Source organism: Asparagus officinalis, chromosome 4 (genome assembly GCF_001876935.1).
Source record: "Asparagus officinalis chromosome 4, Aspof.V1, whole genome shotgun sequence".
Lineage (NCBI taxonomy): Eukaryota > Viridiplantae > Streptophyta > Magnoliopsida > Asparagales > Asparagaceae > Asparagus > Asparagus officinalis.
In genome coordinates, this window is record NC_033797.1 from 144353722 (window position 1) to 144375381 (window position 21660).

General features: G+C 37.8%; 1 protein-coding gene across 1 annotated transcript in view; it reads left to right on the forward strand.

Moving 5' to 3' along the window:
* The window catches only part of LOC109839641 (NADH dehydrogenase [ubiquinone] 1 beta subcomplex subunit 8, mitochondrial), a 15302-nt gene extending 169 nt beyond the window's left edge, over nucleotides 1-15133 (forward strand). The window contains exons 1-4 of the mRNA XM_020408145.1: nucleotides 1-90; nucleotides 170-256; nucleotides 341-436; nucleotides 14764-15133. The exon at nucleotides 1-90 is cut by the window's left edge and continues 169 nt beyond it. Of these exons, the coding sequence (XP_020263734.1) occupies nucleotides 1-90; nucleotides 170-256; nucleotides 341-436; nucleotides 14764-14826 (336 nt within the window). The 3' untranslated portion in view covers nucleotides 14827-15133. The remainder of the gene's footprint in view (nucleotides 91-169; nucleotides 257-340; nucleotides 437-14763) is intronic.

Consider the following 21660-nt stretch of genomic DNA (forward strand, 5'->3'; position numbering starts at 1 on the left):
TTAGTAACCCGATCCGCCGCCTCCTCCCTCCTCCGTACCCGCGCCGGCATGGGCCTGCCCGTCGGCCACCACCTAGTCCCCGACAAGCCCGTAACTTTCCCTTTGCCCAATAAATTTCTAGGGTTTCTCATTTCTAGGGTTTTCAATTTTTTTTCTTTAATCTTTGTAGCTCCCAGTGAACGATGAGCTTGTTTGGGACAATGGAACACCGTTCCCTGAACCCTGTGTCGATCGGCTCGCTCCTACGATCGGAAAGGTGAAATCTTTGTGGGGGTTTTTATTATTGATTTGTTTGTTTGGTTGGAAAAAGAATGTCTTAGCTTGGAATTGTGTTGTTCAGTATGAAGCACTGGGTTGGCTTTGCGGAGGATTGAGTTTCTTTGCTGGTCTAGGTCTGCTTGCTGTTTGGAATGACAAGGCATCAAGGATTCCCGTTGTGAGTCTCCTCTTATATCCTCCTTTCTCTTTTTCTAGATTGAAAGTAGCGATCTTTATTAGTTTATTGGTTTGGATCAATCTGTTTATACTTTAGTCTTTTTCCTTAAGGATATTGAGCTAGATGAAACCAAAAATGGTGAATGAGGAAGCCTTTTGGTCTGTATGTTGAAAGCGTGAAAGTGTCAAATGAGATGACTGTGGAGTGCTTCTGGAGTTATATGGTTGTCTTATGCGACCATATGACACTTATGAAATTGAAGTAAACATATGCAAAAAATGAGTGTAGCAGATTGAGTGCGTTCGTAGAAGATCAGTGGTTGCTCCTATTGAGGATAATATTAGGGAGAAATTGATTGAGATGGTTTGGTCATGTACAACGAAAGCTACTAAATGGACCAGCTAGGGTACTTAATCGAGAAGAAGACCCATAATAGAAATGAAGAGAGAATATGCTTCATGTAGCATACCGCAATAAATTAGGATAAATGCTTTGTTGTAGTTATTGTTTGTTGTGTAACTTGTGTTTGTGGGCGATGTTTCATGAAGCAATCATTTGCTTGCAGCTTACCTTGGATCAGTTACTCATGATGATATATGATCTGTAGAGGAAGTCATTTGTTGAGTAAAGGGAGGATGCTTTTGTAGCTTTTTTATCACTAAAGACCAATGTAATCAAAGAAATATTCTATAGAATGGCATGTTACTAGCTGAATGGAGATAGGAAAAAGTAAGAAGCAACTATTCTGAAAATGACTTTTTAGCTAAATTTTATACTTTGGGATGGATGAGAGGCTATTTGTTAAGTAAGGGTAAAAAAAGATCATATTGGAAGAGGGTAGTTTGACTTAAGTGAGGAAGAAGAGAACCAGTGGTTGAGATCGTTTAGAAATATACAATAGAAATCTTTCCTAGGAGGCCTTCTGAGGTCATATTTGAATAAGTTGGTACAATTGGAGATATGAAATATGACCTCAGCTTCTTTGACTTATTCAAATATGACCTCAGAAGCTGCTGCTGCTATAACAAGGTATCTATGTTAGTTGATCCAATCTTTCCTAGTACACATTAGTCAAAGAAGCTGCTGCTAGAACAAGGTATCTATCCAATCTAATGTGTACTAAAGGAGCAAACAAGGATATGGACTTTGTAGTCTCACAATGGTGATTGTAGAAGTGGGATTAGAAGAGCTAAAGAGTAACAAATTTATATAACTATGTTAGTCGATTCAAAATTTCTAGAATAAAGGTTCTGTGTATGTAAGCTGGTCCCAAATATTTGAATAAATTTTTTGTTCTTGATGTAGAGATGATGTTTCTTGGGTTTTGTACCGAACAGTTTGCACCTATATTGAGGTACCATACCTTAAATCAGAGTCTTTTCTTTATTGATTTGTTGTATTGTTCCTTAGTAAACGAAAAAAACCTTATAGAAATGGTTTTTCCATCTACCATAGTGCATTATTCAGAGTTATCTATTATTTTTGGTCGATTATGTTTAGTCTAAAGGTGCCTTGGCAAATGACCATGCTACTATTCAATCTTTGATACGGGTGTATCTTCTTTTCGGAACTTAGCGATCATCATAGGAGCTTGATGATAGATGATTCTCATGGTAACTTGAGAATAGATAGGGGTGAGCAAAAACCGAAAAAAACCGGTTTAACTGAAAAAACCGTCCGAAAAAGCGGGCCGGTTAACCGAACCGGATTAAATGGATGAAAAGAAGACTCTAAACCGCCCGAACCGAATTAAACCGGTTTGGATCCGGTTTGAACCCCTGAACCACCCAAAAAAAAACCGAACCGAATTTTCTAATTCGTTCTTTGTCGGATATTCATATTGCTCAAAATGGGAAGGACTTCGTCGTTTGGAATTCGGTCAAAATGGAAAGGACTTTTGGTTCGGACGAAGTCGGATGGAATAGCTTTCTTATTAGTGAGTCATCACTTGAACATTAAGCTATATAATTGCTCGGTAATTTGATTATGTTTACATACATGTTTATATTGTATAGCAAGGTTGCTGATAGCGGATCGCGGCGCGTCGCGGTGAGGTACCGCTAAGGTTATATCGGGCTATTGCGGCGAAATCGCGGCAAATAGCGCACAGTCAAATAACGGTCAAATTTAAATATATTTAAATATCCTAAATAATAAGAAAATTCATAAAAAATCTAAAAATTCAATTAGTTGTAAATTTCTTGTATTATCAATAAATAACAATTAATAAGCTTGTTGTATGAATGAAACTATGAAGAAATTCAAGAAATATAGCATCATAATATGTGTGATAGCGGGTTTAGCCGCTTTTAACAACAAAAATCCGCTTTTAACCGCGAAAATCCGCTTTTAACTGCGAAAATCCGCTTTTAACCGCGAAAACCCACAAAAATCCGCTTTTAACCGCGAAAATCCGCTTTTAACTGCGAAAATCCGCTTTTAACCGCGAAAACCAGCTTTTAACCCACTAAAATCCGCTTTTACGCGCTATTCGAATGAATAGAGGATTTTTCCGCTTAAGCCAGCCGCGAAACCCCTACGCGTAGCGCTAAAGGGCCGCGACCGCTATTCGCGCCACTATAGCCCCGCTATTGGCCGCTATTTACAACACTGTTGTATAGTTCCTTTTTCATTGGGCCTGCTAGCGTATATGCCTGCATTAAAATCGGTGAAACCTCATATAAGCTTTCAAATTCTACTAGAGGCATGCTAAGTTGTTTTCCAAGAAATAAAAGATAACCTTTTGATTATAGTTAATTAATATTTGAATGTTACGTAACCATATGTACTTGTTGATATGGTTTGCGCTCATTTCACTGATTTCGGTTTTTTGTTAGCTGTGGCAATGGTGTTACTTCAAACAAGCTCCACATTTCATTGTTTGGGGGGGAAAGTTAAGTAGACAAAATGGACAAATAATGATACTTCATCAGAAATTAATAGGCAATGATCTCAGGTGTGGGCAGATTTTTGTGAAATAGTATTAATTCGGTCCAAAACCGAAACCGATCCGAACCGATCCGAATTTCGGTTGGACCGAATATTCGGATGAAGGGAAAAAATCTGGATCTGGATGAGAGTTTTGAGAATTCGAAAAATTCGGATTGGATACGGATTGAGCTTAAAACCGATCCGAACCGAATATGCCCAGCCCTAAGAATAGATGTGTAAAACAACACAGTGGAACGCGACGACGAATCGAAGAATCGAAGCATCCAGTTTTCAGCTCGTGAGTCGACTCATAACAGTCATGAGTTGACTCATCAGATTGAGTCGACTCATGGCTGTCATAAGTCAACTCATAAAACTCGGTCGTTTTATCAAAAGTCTCTGATCAGTCGACTCATCACTGTATGAGTCGACCCATGTGTCATGAGTCGACTCATATGTGCACATGAGTCGACTCATCGAAGGATTCATTGTTCGTTTGGGTTTCTGTTTGCACGAATTCCTGTAGGGTTTAGACTTGGTTATTTATCACTTTACCATCCACGTTGTTATACCTATATAAAGGATTATTTTAGGGTGTCTAATCAATCAGATGTAAAAAGAGAGATTCTAATCAAGAGAGATTAGGGTTTAGAGAGAATTGAGAGTTTGTTCTCGATTCTAGTGAGATTGTGAGAGAAGGATTGTAATCTTTTTATATTATAATCTAGAGGGTATTTTCTTTGACCATATATTGAATTATTCTTGTGTTTTTATCCTCCTCTTCTTAACTCACCTTTGATAATTCTGTGATCAAAGATGCTCACACGGCGACTCATATCAAATTGATATCAGAGCGATCAGATCCTGTGAAGGGGGCATCCTGTGTATGGTTCTGATTCGATCGTAATACAAGAAGCTAGGCGAGATCCTTATTTTATTGAAAGGAGTTCAAAAATTAAGGAATGAGAAGATGACTGAAGAGGATAATTCAGCAAGACTTGATGCAATGGAGAAGCAGATCGAGACGATCGGTTCTACACTCAATCAGCTCGTAGGTCTCATCAATGGAAATGACAAAAAGGAGGAATGTTCTTCGAAGTGTAAGAAGAAACTCGAAGAGTCCGATGGAGAGGGTGAGAAAACTGATTCTGATGAGGAGGCCGAGATTATTAAGACTGCTCCACATCAAGGGGGTAAGAATTACTATCAAAACTTGAAAATTAATTTTAAGGTGGAGATTTCTGTTTATGATGAGAGTGTCAAATGTGAAGAAGCTCGATGATTAGATCGAGCGTATGGAGATGTATTTCACTCTCTATGGATATTCATCCAAGGAGAAGATTGTGTTCGCGATTTTAAAATTTTCAGGGCACACGTTGATGTGGTGAAAATCCTACTGCAAGCAGGAGAAGAAGACGGTGTCGTGGCACAAGTTCAAGGAGCTATTAAGAAAGCAGTTCTATCCAGTAGTGTTCCTTGAGGAGCGTTGGTACAAGTGGTACGACTTACGCTAAAGATTCAATCAGACCGTTTAAGAGTATACGACAGAGTTCCAGCAGCAGGCGATGGTTCTAAACGTCACGACGGACGAATATTCCATCTTCATGAAATACATGACGGGTCTGAACGAATATATCCGGAAGGAGATGAAGCTATTCATGGTCGAGTCTATTGCAGATGCAAGCGTGAAAACTATTACCATCGAGGGCAAGCAAAAGAAGAGCAACGAGGCAAAAGGAGATGCAAAATAGACGCGAGGTGAGTCTAATGGTTCCAAACATAAAGAGGAGAAGAAGGGTGATCCAGGGAGAGCGGAACTGATTTGTAGTCACTACGAGAAGATAGGACATATCGTTGATCGATGCTAGGAGAAATATCCTCATCTGAAGCTAAAGGGGTTGAAGAAGAAAAAAAAGACATACGTGATAGCACAGGGTCCAAAGAAAGTTCCTAGGATGTCAGAGCCCAACAGTAGTCTTAATCTTATGGCAGGGAAACAGGTCACGAAAGAGGACGAAGACCCCCCGAGAGCAGCTCTTTGTGCTAAAGTTGCAAGTGAAGACCAGTTTGGTTGATGCCATTATTGATCCAGGCAACGAAAAAAATTTGATATCCGAGGCATTGGTTCAGAAGCTGGATCTGAAGACAGTCAAGCATCCGAAACCCTATCCATTGGGGTGGATTCAGAAGGAGACGGGACTAAGTATAGTTGATCAATGCACTGTCAGATTTGCGCTCCACGAGTTGTATATTGACGAGATCACGTGCGACGTCGTTCCATTGGTTGTTTGTCAAGTTATACTGGGCAATCCGTACTTGTGGGATAGATACGCGATCTACGAAAGGCGGGCTCAGAAGTACACATTCACCAAGGATAGTGAAAAGTTTATATTTCGTTCGGCGTCTCTTCCGAGGGAGGCAAACTTGGCGACGGTGACGCGAACGAAGAGGCTAGTGAATGCAAGCAAGAAGTTTGTCTTGTTGTGCATTAGACTTCAAGACGAGCCATCGAAAAGGAGTTGCATGTTGGAGTGAAGACGACTACGATGAGGCGAGGAACGAAAGAGTCATTTTCAGTTGTACGTCGTTATTAGGTTCATAGCAAAGTCAGGTGGTACAGAAAGGATGGAGGAGCTCATGAGTTTTCTCAGCTAAATTTCTAACTTGAATGGGACTTCAAGTTCCTAGAGGGGGACCCAGTGTATCTTTTTTTCGGAACTTAGCTATCCTCATGGGAGCTTGAGGATAGATGATTCTCATGGTAACTTAAGAATAGATGTGTAAAACAACATAGTGGAACGCAGGTTGAAGCGTGGAACGAGACGGTGAATCGAAGAATCGAAACATCCAGTTTTCAGTCCGTGAGTCGACTCATAACAGTTATGAGTCGACTCATCAAGTTGAGTCGACTCATCAAGTTGAGTCGACTCATCAAGTTGAGTCGACTCATGCCTGTCATAAGTCTGACTCATGAAACTTAGCCGTTTTGTCAAAAGTCTCTAACCAGTCGACTCATCACTGTATGAGTCGACCCATGTGTCATGAGTCGACTCATATGTGCACATGAGCATGGTTTTAAATATCGGCCGATAATCCGATATTATCACCGAGTTATCGGATTTGAGAGCTTTCCGCTAGGATAAGTAGGATTTTTAATCGGTTATCGTTTTTGAGGTTTATCGACGAGTTATCGGCGATAAGGGCACTCATCGGCCGATAAGTAGGCTCTAAATATCGGTTTTATCAACAATGTCTTTGTCATTTGATCCAATAGCGTCGGCCGATAAGTAGGATTTGGGAGCTTTTAATTTTTTTGGATTTGCTCTTTGAATATTTACAAATTATGAACTATTTGTTGCTTTTGGAACTTGGTTGATTGGTGATTAGGTTATGTTTGTTTATGGATATTGATAATGGCTCATAACTACTAAATATCAACTTAGTAAATTAATTTATGAATCTCATGATTAAACAATAATTGTGTAGATACGTAGATAGTTCTTCATTCTTGATGTTATCTTATTATTTGCTTGTTTATTATTCCATTTTGACTAACATTATATTTTTTTTTCAAGCTTATGTTTGTTTATTATTTGTTAGTATATTACTCCGATAAATACTACTTATCCCCGATATATCCCCGATTTCCGCTATCCGATAAGAATTTTGATCGTCCGATAAATCCCCGATAACCGACATTTAAAACCTTGCACATGAGTCAACTCATCGAAGGATTCCTGGTTCGTTTGAGTTTCTGTTTGCATGAATTCCTATGGGGTTTAGGCTTGGTTATTTACCACTTTACCATTCACGTTACACCTATATAAGGGATTGTTTTAGGATTTCTAATCAATCAGATGTAAAAAGAGATTCTAATCAAGAGATTAGGGTTTAGAGAGAATTGAGAGTTTGTTCTCGATTCTAGTGAGATCGTGAGAGATGGATTGTAATCTTTTCATATCATAATCTAGAGAGTATTTTCCTTCGTCACATACTGAATTGTTCTTGTGTTTTTATCATCCTCTTCTCAACCCACTTTTGATAATTCCGCGATCAAAGGTGCTCACACGGCGACTTGTATCAATCTTAGATGGAATATTATTGCAAAAATCTTTGAACTTATTATTTGGAGCTATCTTGCATAGGAGATCAAGGTTGCAGAAAGTAGAGTGAAGTGTTGTGCCGGTGGATTTTGTGGAAAAATGTCCGTTAGTCTGTTAGTCAATTTTTTTTGTTTTCAAAACTTTGAATAGGTAAAAAATCAAACCATAAGAAAAAGTATGAAAAAAATCTGAATATTATAAGACAAAAGGGAGAATTTTTTTTTTTCTAAAAATGCACATGTGATGATTTATTGAGATCTTAAGTAAGAAATAGATGTGTAACAATACTTAGATTTGATCACGCAATATGTTAAGTGATATGCACATTGTAACACTATAAACTAACACGTAGTGGGTGTATATATCAAATAACAAGTTGATATCTTTATGTTACTTATCAAAGGGAATAAAACATACCTATTTAATACCATCATGATTAATTATTGCTCCAAGTTCTCTCATAACTTCAAGTAAAATTCTCTCAGGAATAAAGGGGAAAAATTGTGTTAACATGGAAAGATAATAGAAAGCAGTCAAACCACTCAACCCTAGTGCTTGGGCCACTTTAGGCCACTTTGAACCATTTTTTTTACCATTTTTAGTCCCGTCTTTGGGTGTCTTTGATGAAAGCGGCCTAACCGCTTAACATGCTTGCTTTGACCTTAATGAAGACAAGATGCTGCTTCAGCTTTTAATGCATTTTTAGTGCTCCTATAAATTGGAGTTATGATTTGTGAGTGAGGCTATTTGTAGTCTTAACTTCCGAAATCTTCACAATGCAGCATTAAGAGCCACACATGTAAAAGACCGCATGGAATTTTCATGATTTACATGTTTTGACATTAATAGGATCCTCTACTATTTTTAACATGACACCAAAGAACTAGGTTAGGCCTGAGTTATACATGATGCTGACCTTAGCCTTAAATAATTCTATTAGCAAATGCGGTGTAGTGAATGGTTGACCTCAACCCTTCAAATAAATACGGTGTGAGTTGTAATTTTTTATTCGAGCCTTCAAATTAATTGGCATGATTCAGTGGTAATCAATTAGATAGTTATAGTAGGAAATGGGAAAACAAATTAAAGAAATGGGTCATTAAAGAGGAAACCGGTTTCGACTACCACTAAATACTCTCTAAATTGTGTCAATTTTTTTGGTCAATGAAGAATTTTATTCATTTACCAAATTTGAAAAGAATTACACATCAAGATACTCAGTCCTTTGAGATAACAAAAAATAACAGGTAATCACAAGGGGAATTACCCCAACTCTCTACCTAAACATTTACAAAGATAGAATCCAATCCTTCTTATCATTTGACAACGGACTGTTAAAGACTACGAACATAATGTCAACTTTAATACCTCTAACTAGTTGTTTAACTCTTCTGCTTTTTTGTTTGAAGATCCTGGCATTGCGCTCGCACCAGATGTTATAAATTGTTGAAGCTAGTGCCATTCTCTTAATTTTCTGCTTGAAGCCCTTCGCCCTTATTCTGGTGCTATACCAGTTCAGAATGTGATTCCGGTCACAAGACCTCCATTTAAATTGTAGCCAATTCATAATACTATTCCAAACCTCCCTTGAGAAATTGCATTCGAAGAACAGATTATTTCTGCTCTCCAAACCTGCACAAGAACATAAACAACAAATATTGCTATTCACAATCCCTCTCCTAAGCATTCTATCTTGAGTGAGGAGCGTGTTTTGCACAACTAACCAACATACAAAGGAGTGCTTAGGATAATTCATCCTCTCCCATCTAGTATCGTGCCATGACACCCAGTTTGATACGGGGGAAAGAGCAGAATACAGAGCAGAAAGTTGAATTTTTGAATCATTTGAACAAGAGTATATGAGTTGTTTCAAATTATCAGCACCACCACATAAACCCAATGCTTTATCCCTGGCTTTTAACAACTGTTTCCACATTCATGAATCACCAGTTCTTGCTTGCACTTACCAAATATCTCTGTGATTTAAGTAAGTACCATAGATCCATTTAATCTACAAATACTCCTTGTTGACTGTGGGATCGCTGCAATGGCACTCAAACACTAGAAGGGGGGTTGAATAGTGTTTATGAAATCTAATGCGGAAACTTTAAATTTCAATAAAATAATATCACAAAGAGTAAGAAAGATCAAACCAATATGTAGACAATCACAGAAAATTGCATACGCAAACACAAGGATTTATACTGGTTCGGTCCTCCAGACCTACATCCAGTCCCCAAGCCTCGCTTGAGATTTCTCCACTATTTCCACTTGCAAAACCACAAGCACTTGCAACCCGCAAGCAAACCGTACAACCTTGACAATCTTCAATTGCCAATGCCACAACAATCTCTTCTTCCAAGAGATTATCAAACTGAAACAAAATGGTACAACTCTTTCTCTTCCTATAAGCCTTGATGTGTAGATGTGAGTGACTTACAATAGGCTATAGGGATGGTTTTTGTTCTAGAGTAATGGAACTTTTATCAAGAACAAAACTGAAATTTTCATGCAGTTTTTCTCTTCAAAAATGATCTTTAGAAGTCAAGAAAAACTCAAGTTTATATATAGGAATTCATTGATAAAATTTCAGAACTTAACACCTATTTATAGGTATAATTTTCGTTCAAAAATATTCAAAAATAACTGCCAAAAACGTTCACAAAACGTTCATGATATTTGAAAAATATAGCTGTTGGAAGCACTGTCTGGTCGACCATATTGAGGCCTGGTCGACCAGACAGAGAAATTTTGGAATTTTCTGTCCAAGTCTGTAGCCTCTGGTCGACCAGGTCCATATCTGGTCGACCAGACAGAGAAATTTCTGAATCTCTGTATCTGGTTATTATATCTGGTCGACCAGACATTTCTTTGGTCGGCCAGAAACTATGTTATACATATTTTCAATAGTTTAAAATGTTATTCATTCGTTGATTAGACTTAGGATTATACTTAGAATATTTTCTATGATTTTCTAAGTGATTAGTGTGTTGTGTGTGTGATCAAGGCTTGTACAAAGATTCTAAAAGAAAAGACAAAATTACATCACTCTTGTAAAGTATATTTTCTTCTTGAAGCGCGAAGTGACTTGATTAACTTCATCTTTTTGATCTTTGAAATCTTGTCTTTGATATAGCCTTAATATCTTGATTGTTGCTTTGAGATGTATATCTTAAATCTGCAGTAAAATATGTTAGATAAACAATGATTTGTTATCATCAAAATACAAGAGATATTGTAACATTAACCATGTTCCCAACATTGACATGGATGTTCCAGAGATTCCTCAGGGCTGAAGCATTGTTTCAGATAGAAGCTAAAAAAATACCGAAGCCTCCTTGCTTTCTCCTCAAACAAACTTTATCCCATGAAACAAGTAGAGCCTTGAGAACTTGATTAGATTTTCCCCATAAAAAGTTCCTACATAATTCATCAATTTTCCGAAGAACTTTAGCAGGGAGAATATAGCTGGATGTCCAGTATATTTGAAGACCTAGAATAACACTTTTTATGATTTGCACTCTTCCAGCATATGACAGGGTTCAGTGCTTCATCCAAGTCTGGAATTGACCTGTAATTCTATTGAATAGAGGAGTGCAATCCATGTATGACAATCTTTTATATATAAGAGGAACACCAAGGTATTTAACAGGCATAGTACCCTCCGAGAAACCCAAGTAACTGTTTATGGAGGCTTTGACAGATACATCAACCCCCCCATAGAATATGAAACTTTTTTCAGGGTTAGCTTCAAGTCCAGTAGTTGCATTGAAGTCCTTAAAGCATTGATAAAACCTTTGCATAGAATACATGTCACCCTTGCTAAATAAGAGGAGATCATCTGCAAAAATTAAGCGAGTAATTTTCAATTTACCATATTTTGGGTGAAATTTGAATTGCCTATCATCTTTTAACAAATTCAGACTTCTTGAGAGGTACTCCATTCCCAGGATAAACAAATAGGGGGAGAGAGGGTCACCCTATCTTAGGCCTCTTTCATCTTTGAAATATCCATGTAGAGAGCCATTTAGCGAAATGGAAAATTTAGGGCAGGATATACAAGCTGGGAAGGATATACAAGCCATTATCCAGTTTGTCATCTCAATTGGAAATCCCAAACCAATGAGCATATCTTTGAGAAAGTTCCAACTAATAGTAGCCTATGTTACCCCGACACGACTTTCTTGGTCCCTACCCGTGTCGGGTACGTTTTGGGTACGGATCCGCACCCAAACGACAGGGACACGGCGATTACATGAGTGAGGGGAAAAAAAATACGAACCTGAAATTTCACGAAGGAAATCTGCGCCTCGATGACGGAGGGAAGCTTCGAGAGGCGTCGACGAGGGTTGGGGAAGCTTCGACGGCGTCAGAGAAGCTTCGAGAGGCGTCTGCGAGGGTCGGGGAAGATCTGACAGGCATCAATGAGGGTCGGTGAAGCTTCGACGGCGTCGGGGAAGATCCGATAGGCGTCGACGAGGGTCGGGGAAGCGTCGACGGCGTCGGGGAAGATCCGAGAGGCGTTGGGGACGAGGTAGCTTTGATGAGGAACAGAGTTTCGACAGCAAACTTTTTTGTGGCGGCGTCGGGGAATATTTGACGAGAATTAGGGTTATCATAAGTTGGGTTTGGGTTTTTCTTGACCCGTTTGTTTTTGTTTTACTTTTTTTTTGGTTTTGAAATGGTTGGGCCGGTCCTTTAAGCAGCCCACTTAGTTAGGTCTGGGCTTTTAATGCTTGTATGTTTTGAAATGGTTGGGCCGGTCCTTTAAGCAGCCCACTTAGTTAGGTCTGGGCTTTTAATGCTTGTATTTGATTATCTAGGTAATAATATTAGTTCTAAATTTTTAATTAAAGTAAAAAATAGTTTTCTATTCTATTTCCTATGCAAGAAATATAGTTTTAACTTTTGGAATATCGATCTAAAGTGAATTATTTTATATGTATAGCCGTGTCCCCGTACCCTACTTTTTACAAATTTGCCGTGTCCCGCACCCGTATCCGTACCTAGGCAACCTTGATAGTAGCAAATGCTTTTCTAATGTCAATATTAAGCATGACCTTGGGAGAAATATGCTTCCTGCTGTAGTTTTCGACAAGTTCATGAGCAAGCAAAATGTTGCTTGCTATTTGTCTACCTTGCACAAAAGCACTCTGAGCTTCATTAACAAGATACCCCATAACAGATTTGATTCTATTTGCCATAATTTTTGAAATGAACTTGTAAAGTCAGTTGCAAAATTTTTGACTCGTCCCAATTTTGATGTTGAACTCTTGATAAATTACACAACTTTACTTCTCAAAATCTCTCACAAGCCTTGAAAACCACTCTTCCAATATCACTGTTTTCACTCACTTGTGTATCAAATTGTTTTCTAATGTCCTTACTGACGAAAGCCAGTTTCTAATTACAAAATTTCACATATCTTGCTTTTTAAAGAATCAATAAAATTGTCATTGGTACTCCAAAATTAAATTTTGGAGTGTCAAAGCTCTTGGCAACAAAATAAACAAATTTGTTCTTGAGCAAAGACAAAATTTCCCAAAGATCAAGATATACGGGCTCATTATGGAACCCAATTCCTGGTGCATCAAGCAAAGTGGACCCTCCACACATATCATGGAAGTCATAAGAAGTTTGTTTACAATGTGTTGGACAATAGACCAAAAATAAAACTTACATGAAAATAAATCCTTGTTGCAGGTTAAATTACAACAAAGAGATTAATTTACTAATCACATCTATATAATAAGCAATCAGTAGTGTACTTGTGATGATGATCATCAAGTCAAATATCAGAGGATTTGATCAAAAGTTACAACATCAATTGCTAGTGTACAAACTAATGTCAAATACAATACTATTAAATGCAAACTAATACCAATGGATTTCAGAAAAGTAGTTGAACTATGCAATGGGATGTAACCAAGTTTCCAGTTAACAAAGACCCTTTATATGATGCAGAGGCAAACTGTCTTGGCTCATAAACAAGTTTGTTTATTTTCTTTCCAACAGCTTCAGTAGTTTAAAAATTAATTTTAGAGTACTGATGACAATTTTATTGATCTTTAAACAATGAGATATGTAAAGTTTTGTAATCAGGAGCTGTCTTTCGTTAATAAGGAAATTGTGAAACAATTTGATAGGAGAGAGTGAAAACGGCGACTTGGAAGAGAGATTTTAGTATGGAGTCGGAATGTCACCCCAACGATGACTGTACGCTGCATTTCAATGTTTCAGAAAGAATTGATTGTTTGTTGATACAAAATGTTGGGGACAATATGCTTGATATGTGACTCAACATGGACGAAAAGGACGCGAACAAAAAGGATATAATGATTTGATATTTATTTTAGTATTCAATATGATATTTTGATATTTACCAAATTTTCCTTATAAGTTAGAGATATTTGTCATATGTTAATGGTATGAAATCTATGTTTTCCATCTGACAATTCACAAACATTTGAAAGTAATAAGACAGGGTAGACCCTTTTTCTTGATGTATTTCTAGTGAAATTTGCCATTTTATACTTGCTGTTGGTGTATGTTGCTGCGGTTTTAATCTGCTGATTTGCTGTTGTCTGGGGCGCTTCCTGAAGTTTTTATCAAGTGTCCAAGCAGTAAAGACGTTAACAACCTGAAATTTGGTATTATTTAGGTAACATTGCCAATTATCTTACCAATTATTATTAAGGAATTACATTGAAGTAGTTACTTTATCTACAAGGAGTGTGTACGTTATGGGTATCATTTAGAATTATATTAAAATTTCATTGGATGGAAATCTTCACATCTGTGATCAATGATATTAGCTTAGAGAATATACCGTAAGTTCAAATCACAGGGCTGCTACCTGTGCTTGTCACATTAGATCTGTGAAGAGTCTCTGTCTTTCCGTTGTTCCCTGTAAATTGATGAAGCAAGAGTATTTTTACTAACAATGTTTCTGAATATAACTTATCAATAGCATCTAAGTTGCCACAGGATAATATCTGTAGGTTCCTCTATTTTAGCCAATATATCATTACCGTGATGTCATTGCTGCCTGTTTATATATATTCTGCATGCTTTGTTTAAATCTATTTTCGATCCAGTACAATTAGTTTGGATTCCTCCGAGCCTTTAAAATGACTAAATTTAACTCACTGTGGAAAACGTTCCTGTCTGGCAAAGATCTTGTGAAGTCAAAAGCATTTGAAATTCTTTTGAATTCATGACAGCCTGTGGAAATAGTGTTTGTAGGTTTATATAGCGTTATGTATTTTCTGCTGACTTCCACCTCTGTTGTAGGCCCCAAAAGTCTATCCATATGACAATTTGCGAGCTGAGCTTGGCGGGGAACCAGAAGAATAAGCATTGTTCCAGTTCATCCAAAGGCCTTTAATATCCGTTTTGTGCTTTCTCGTGTCCAGTTGTTGCTAACTTTTTACTATGGAATGAAAGAAATAAGGCATCACCCTTATGATCCTGCTGCGTTAGTTTCTGATTTCATCACATAAAACTTTTTGAACTTAAATCTATTGTAGGATGCCCATTTTGCGTCTCATAAGGTTTCAAGTATGGGTATGTTCCTCGCGTTTGCAAGTATCTGTTTGTGCTTCGCCTAAACTTCAGGATGCTAAGGTGTTGTTCAACTTAAATATGCATAACAGTGAAAATATCCTATGCTTCCCGTAACTTCAGGATGCTAAGGTGTTGTTCAACTTAAATATGCATAACAGTGAAAATATCCTATGCTTCCCGTTTTAATATTTGCTTCAGGGACACAATTCTCATGATCAAAGTGTTGAAATGATGCTGCATGATTAACCTTGGTTTCTTAGACATGAAGATAGGGCAAATGAGTGTTCTTATTTGGTTGGTTAACGAGTGACCAAAAGCTTGATATGAAAAATCTGTAACTGCCAGGGATATTGCCACCAATACACATCTCTATTGTTAGCGGGCGAAATTTTGAATTGTTATCCTATTTGGGGGGGAGGCATGCTGTTTGTTTGTTGTGGATGAGTCCACCGTTGCGATTGCTGCGCTTCATGGGGGACGACTGAAGTCTTGCACTCAAATCTCTTTACGCAAGTTGATCATGATGTGCCAAATAATGACAGTGTCAAGATCAAAGCATGAATGACCTCTCACCCACAGTTGGTATGCAGATAGACGTGCCTGGTCTCTCAATGCAGCTGGCACCTCCTCGCTACGATTGGAAGGCTCAACGGCAATCAGAAAGATGCAAGCACTGTAGCCACAAGCAGCAAATATCCCAGGGATGCAAACCTTTATCTCTAAAGCCTGCTCTTTGTAAGCACAACCATGGCAACCATCACAAAGCCTCCCAAAGCATAGCATTTGATCTCCATTCACGCTCAACAATCCTCTAGTGCAGATGCTATTAGAACAACACCCCACCCCACCCACCAAAAACCCACTCCCCACATCCTTATGAAGAGGTGATCTGTTACATTCAGTGATGGTTAGAGGGATAATGGAGAATTTTACCTACATTATTTGTGGTGCAAATTACCCCATTTTTATAGGGATAGTTTTGATAGGATTCCCATTCCAAAGTTCCTTCATTTAGAGTCATTTCCAGGTTCAGAACCAAATACATCGGACTAGCATCAATCAAGGCCTAAACGAAGGATTTTGAGCTTGGAAATGACCGCAGTTGAGGATATACCACATATTTGCTCTAATACAACGGTTCAAAACCGCACCGCTAGCCACGGAACCGTCGCCATTGAGCAAGTGCGACGGTTCTCAAACTGTCTTGTATGCTATCGTCGCCCTACCTCTATCGTAGCGGTGTTGAACCCTATTGCGATAGTTTCTTGAACAATTGCCCCCGCATCTAACACATCGGTTTTAACAAGTAAGCGGTTCTAGCTGAGCTACAGTAACGGTTTTAGTAGGCTACGGCTATGGTTTTGAAAGAGTTACGACGACAGTTGGAGCTATTGTAACGGTTTTAGAAGAGCTAAAGAAACAATGTTGATTGAACTATTGCAACGGTTTTGAAGCCATTGCAGCGGTTTTGAAGCTATTGCAACGGTTTTAGAAGAGCTAAAGAAATGGTTTGGATTGAGCTATCACAATAGTTTTGATTGAGCTATTGCAGCGGCTTTGATTGAGCTGCTCTTGGTTCCCTACGGCAAAATCATATAGGCTTGCAAGTATTCAATTACCTGATAATTTTTTTAAGAACATGGCCAAGTCAAATTTTAATACACAATATCAAAGTGAAAGTGTTGAGCATAATCAACCATAATGATAAGTGCCAACATTCATCAGTATAGTATAAAAACAGCATAGTATTAAATCCACACACTACCAACATTTGATTCCTTTCGACTCAGAAAATATCCGGTACCGAACTAACATTCAAACAACATCAACATTTAATTACAAAATATGAAACTTCTCGGTCAAAGACTTTATATTCTCTATTTGTTTCCAAAAACTTGCGCCTCAGTGTCAAATACTCATTAGGGACCTGTCAGTATCAATCTGAGCTTTCGTCATTTCTGTACCTGTGTAAATTTCCATGAATCAGCATAGTTTTTATAATGATAATAATAAAATTGGGGGAAAAAAGACATTGCAGTTATTCAAAATAAATAGCTTAAAATAATCCCAATATTAACTACATGTAGATGTAGTTAATAGTACACATGAATTGGTTCCTAAAAGAAAGAATAAATTTCAGATTGGTAGGGTAAAAGATTTATTAATATGATGAGAAGATGTGAGGCAGTGAGTGGTTTAATAATTAAGAAAGGTTAAAGATCCACTAAATATGTGTTCAAAGATTTGATGAACAACTACTGTACAACCACCAATAACTTTATTTGAATTTATTGACTTTTTTTTTTAGAAAATTTCTTTCTGCAACTTTGAATTTATTGACTTCAAAATTCAAAGTTTCAGAAAGAAAGAAACAGAATGGAATGCCGTCTGGCTGCTGGAACTTCTAGACAAAAATATTCATAACGTCCACGAATTTTCAAGGGGACATTTTATTTGCTAATATATAACTAGTTTACAGTCTCAAAAAACCACCAATAAATATTTGCAAATGTGATGACCAAATATGAAGTATTGACATACTAAAGAAATCATAACATAATGCATCAATTTCATCTTGATAGTTCATAGAATTTTAATGAAGACATCAATTTCATCTTGATAGTATTTGCTAGGAGTTAATAAGATTTAACTTAATGCTCACGACTATATATATGTTGGCACGACCATTTCACCCGATTATTTCAACTTATATGTTTCATATATGTTGATCTTAGCTTAATTTAAACAATTTCTTACAAAGAAATATGGTGAGAGATTGCATCAAGCAAGGGAAGGACAGCGGTGACGTTCAACAAGAGAAAATGTATCAATCTTAGCTTAATCAAAAATTAAATGAACTGTGTTTCCATTAGGGTATTAGTGTCAATATAGTGTATGTGCTTCGATTAGGTAAAAGAGAATTAGATCCTCATCAAATTTCCCCTTCTCTCCAGAAAAAGAAAAAAGAAAAACAAAGAAAACAGAAAAAATGCATAGGGGAAAGGGCCCTAAGGGAAAAGATATGTATAACAAAATATGTGGAAGTTCACAAATGGGTTATATCATAAACATAATAAATTTGCACCTTTTTGCCTGCAGGTTGTTGTAGCGCTTGTGCTACATCAGCTACTTGTATCATATGATGTACTTACAATCAGACGAATTGAAGCTCTCGTGAATATCTAACAATAAAAAGTACAAACACTTTGGAAATAATGCTGATAAGGCATGCCATGACTTTCATTCTGCATATAACTATGATAAAAAGTAAAAGGAAAATAGAAAAAGAAACTATCAGCTGAGACGCTTGAATCTGAAGTCACTGGACCCACGACATAATAAAGACTAAACTCAGAATTAGAGGTTAAAAAGCTATGAGCAGAGACAAGTGTCATTATGTGTAAAAGATACTTGCCTTTAACTCTTGTGTGTTCCCAAAGAGCATGCACTATCATGATCTACAACACTGGCAGCCTCTTGAGGAAGTCCAATACGCGCTTTAAACCTCTCAACAAAGCTTGGACTAACCGGATGTCCAATTACTTCACTCAACATCTCTGCAAATGTTTGAATCATACTTGCAGCTTGAGCTTCTTGTTGTTTCTTCATCTCCTCTTGTTGAGTGGCCATCACCTTCTTTGTTATTGCTTGAACAATTGACTCGGGGACTTGATCACATGGATCAATGGTCTTCTCCTTATTGTTTTTTAGCATGCTTTGAGTGATCACCCTTCCCCGGAGATGCACACGTCCAGGATGTTCTTTTTTATCGACTAGATGCCATGCATCTACACTTTCTCCTTCAGTTTGTTCCTGAGTTAGTTATTCCAATATATTAATCATTTCAAGTGTTTTTCCCAGTTGTGCTTTTTTCTTGTTTTTACGAGACTCTAGAAACACTTCTGCATCTGTTGGAGGCTGATTTAATTCCTTTCCTACAACGAAACAATATATCAATCATTTAGCCATTCATTGCATGTCTAAATCATAGATAAACATCATGATTACCATATCTCTGTGAATTCTTGCCAAACTTTTTGAACCCGCTGTGTGCAAGAGCGTTTGACTGTTTCGACTTTCCTTATTCTTTTCGCTTGCTTTCTACATGATTATAGACCTTCTAATAAGTAAATTGCAACAAGAGAAACTGTAGTAGAGTAACATAATTACATAACATAAACATTAGAAATGAAATAAGCTTTTATTGTATTATTTATCTATGACCAGGATTAACTGAGACTTTGGTGAATACATGAGGATATCCTATTTTGCTGTCCACTATCTACCGAGTCATGTTGTGCGCAGCGAAAATTTTGGCAGCACCTCCGGTATGCAAGGTGCACAACAAGAGATTAGATCACAACGAAATTCCCGTTTCACCAAGGAAACAAGAGTCGAAAGTGTAATATCTCAACAAAGTGAGATATACACTCTTCCTCTCATCAGTTCTAGGACTGACTTGTCGAGAGAACCTAAACAAGCTATTACAAATCACAAGATAACGAATTTTACATGGTTCGGCAAGTTGCCTACGTCCATGGGGCAAGGAGGGGGGAGATCTACTATTAGAGAAAGAGAATACAAATGTGTTTACAATCACACAAGATCTCACAAATAAACCATCAAACTAACTCTCAAATCTCTCATAATCCCTCTCTCAAAAGAGCCAAAAGAGCCTCTGTTTTTCTTGTTGCACACAGCCCAAGAAAAACCCTCTGTCTTTGCACAACAGCCAAAACTTTCAGCCACCTTTTTTCTTTTGCTCTATGCCTGCGCCCTGCCTTGCATACCAAAAAAGAACTCTGGCATTTTTTTCTTTACACGCCGCTCAAGCCTCTGTTCTTTTTCTCCAAAACTAGGGCATGAAATAGAAGCTATATTTATAGCTTATTTTCGAGTGGGCCTTCCGAACTCAGCACCTGCGAGAAGGTTGCACGCACGTGGGTGTGCCCCTTCTGTACTTTTGTGAAGAGAACGTGATCTCTTCACGCGTTGGTGACCTCACGCGTTGGATTTATATTTGGCCATTCGCTTGAGGGTCGTAAGCTGTACTGAATTTGAGTAAAATATTGAATCGCTGCCACAAGGTCCTCCAAAAGTGGGATAAGAACTTAGAATCATGATCAGAGGTGATGGACTTTGGCACCCCATAAAGACGTACTATCTCCCGGAAGAAAAGGTTGGCAATGTTGCTAGCATTTTCTATTTTCTTGCATGGAATAAAATATGACATCTTTGAAAATCTGTCAACCACAACAAAAAAAAAAATCCATACATCGTTGGGTTCTAGGGAGTCCCAACACAAAATCCATCAAAATATAATGCTATGGCGTATTAGGAACATGTAAGGGTGTATACAATCCTGTATTTTAGGACTGTCCCTTAGAAACTTGACAAACTGGACAACACCGCACACATTTTTCTATCCCCTTCTTTAGTTGAGTCTAATAATATCTCTCTTCAATGAAAGCAATTATTTTATCACGCCCCAAATGTCCTCCTAATTCGCCAGCATGAAGGTCTCGTACTATCTGCCCTCTTATGAACTCTAGAGTATGCACAACTGATTTTTATGAAATAAATAACCATCCTGGATATGAAAACCTCTGACTAATTGATTTTGTTGGCAGTTATTCCAATCTCCTTGAAGTCTTCATCTTCTACATAAAGCTCATTTAGGTATTCAAATCTAGTCACTTCTGCCTGTAAAGTCACTAACAGACTAGCTCTCCGACTGAGTGCATCTGCAGCCTTATTCTGCCACCCAGAGTTATGCTTCAAAACAAAGGTGAAACACTGTAAAAATGTCATCCAACGAGCATGCATATGATTGATGGTAGTCTGACTATTGATGGACTTCAAAGCCTGATAGTCAGTATTAAGCAGAAACTCTCGCAAGATCAAATAGTACTCCAAATGCTTTAAAGACTGGACTATGGCATACAACTCTAGCTCATATATAGTCCACTTCTGTTGAGCTTTACTGAGTTTCTCACTATAGAAAGCAACCAGACGCCTTTCTTGGGATAGAACACCCGCCAATTCCTATGATGGATGCATCACAATCAACTTCAAACACCTTTTAAAAATTTGAAAGTGTAAACACTGATGCTGTGGATAACTTCTCCTTGATTAGTGCAAAGCTACAGTCCACATCTTCCCCCCTAATTAAGCTTGCCTTTCTTCATGCGCTCAGTGATAGGTGCCACAATGCTGCTAAAATTCCTGACAAATCTCCTATAGAAAGTCACTAGATCATGAAAGGTACAAACTTCGCTGACAGTCTTCGGCATAGGCCAATCTCGAATAGAATGCTCCTTTTCTTCATCAACATAGATGCCTTCTACACTGATGATAAAGTCGAAGAATAATAGGCTACTGGTAATGAAGTTGCACTTCTTCAGATTGATGTACAGCTTGTTCTCCTGTAAAGCCGTTACTACCTCCCTCAAGTAGTCCAGATGCACGGTTCATTCTGGCTATAAATCAGGATATCATCAGAATAAACTACAACAAACTTGCTGATAAAGGGTTTTAATTTCTGATTCATATCAACTATACGAAAGTGCTAGGAGCATTGGAAAGGCCAAAATGCATGACCAACCATTCATACAAGCCTTCTTT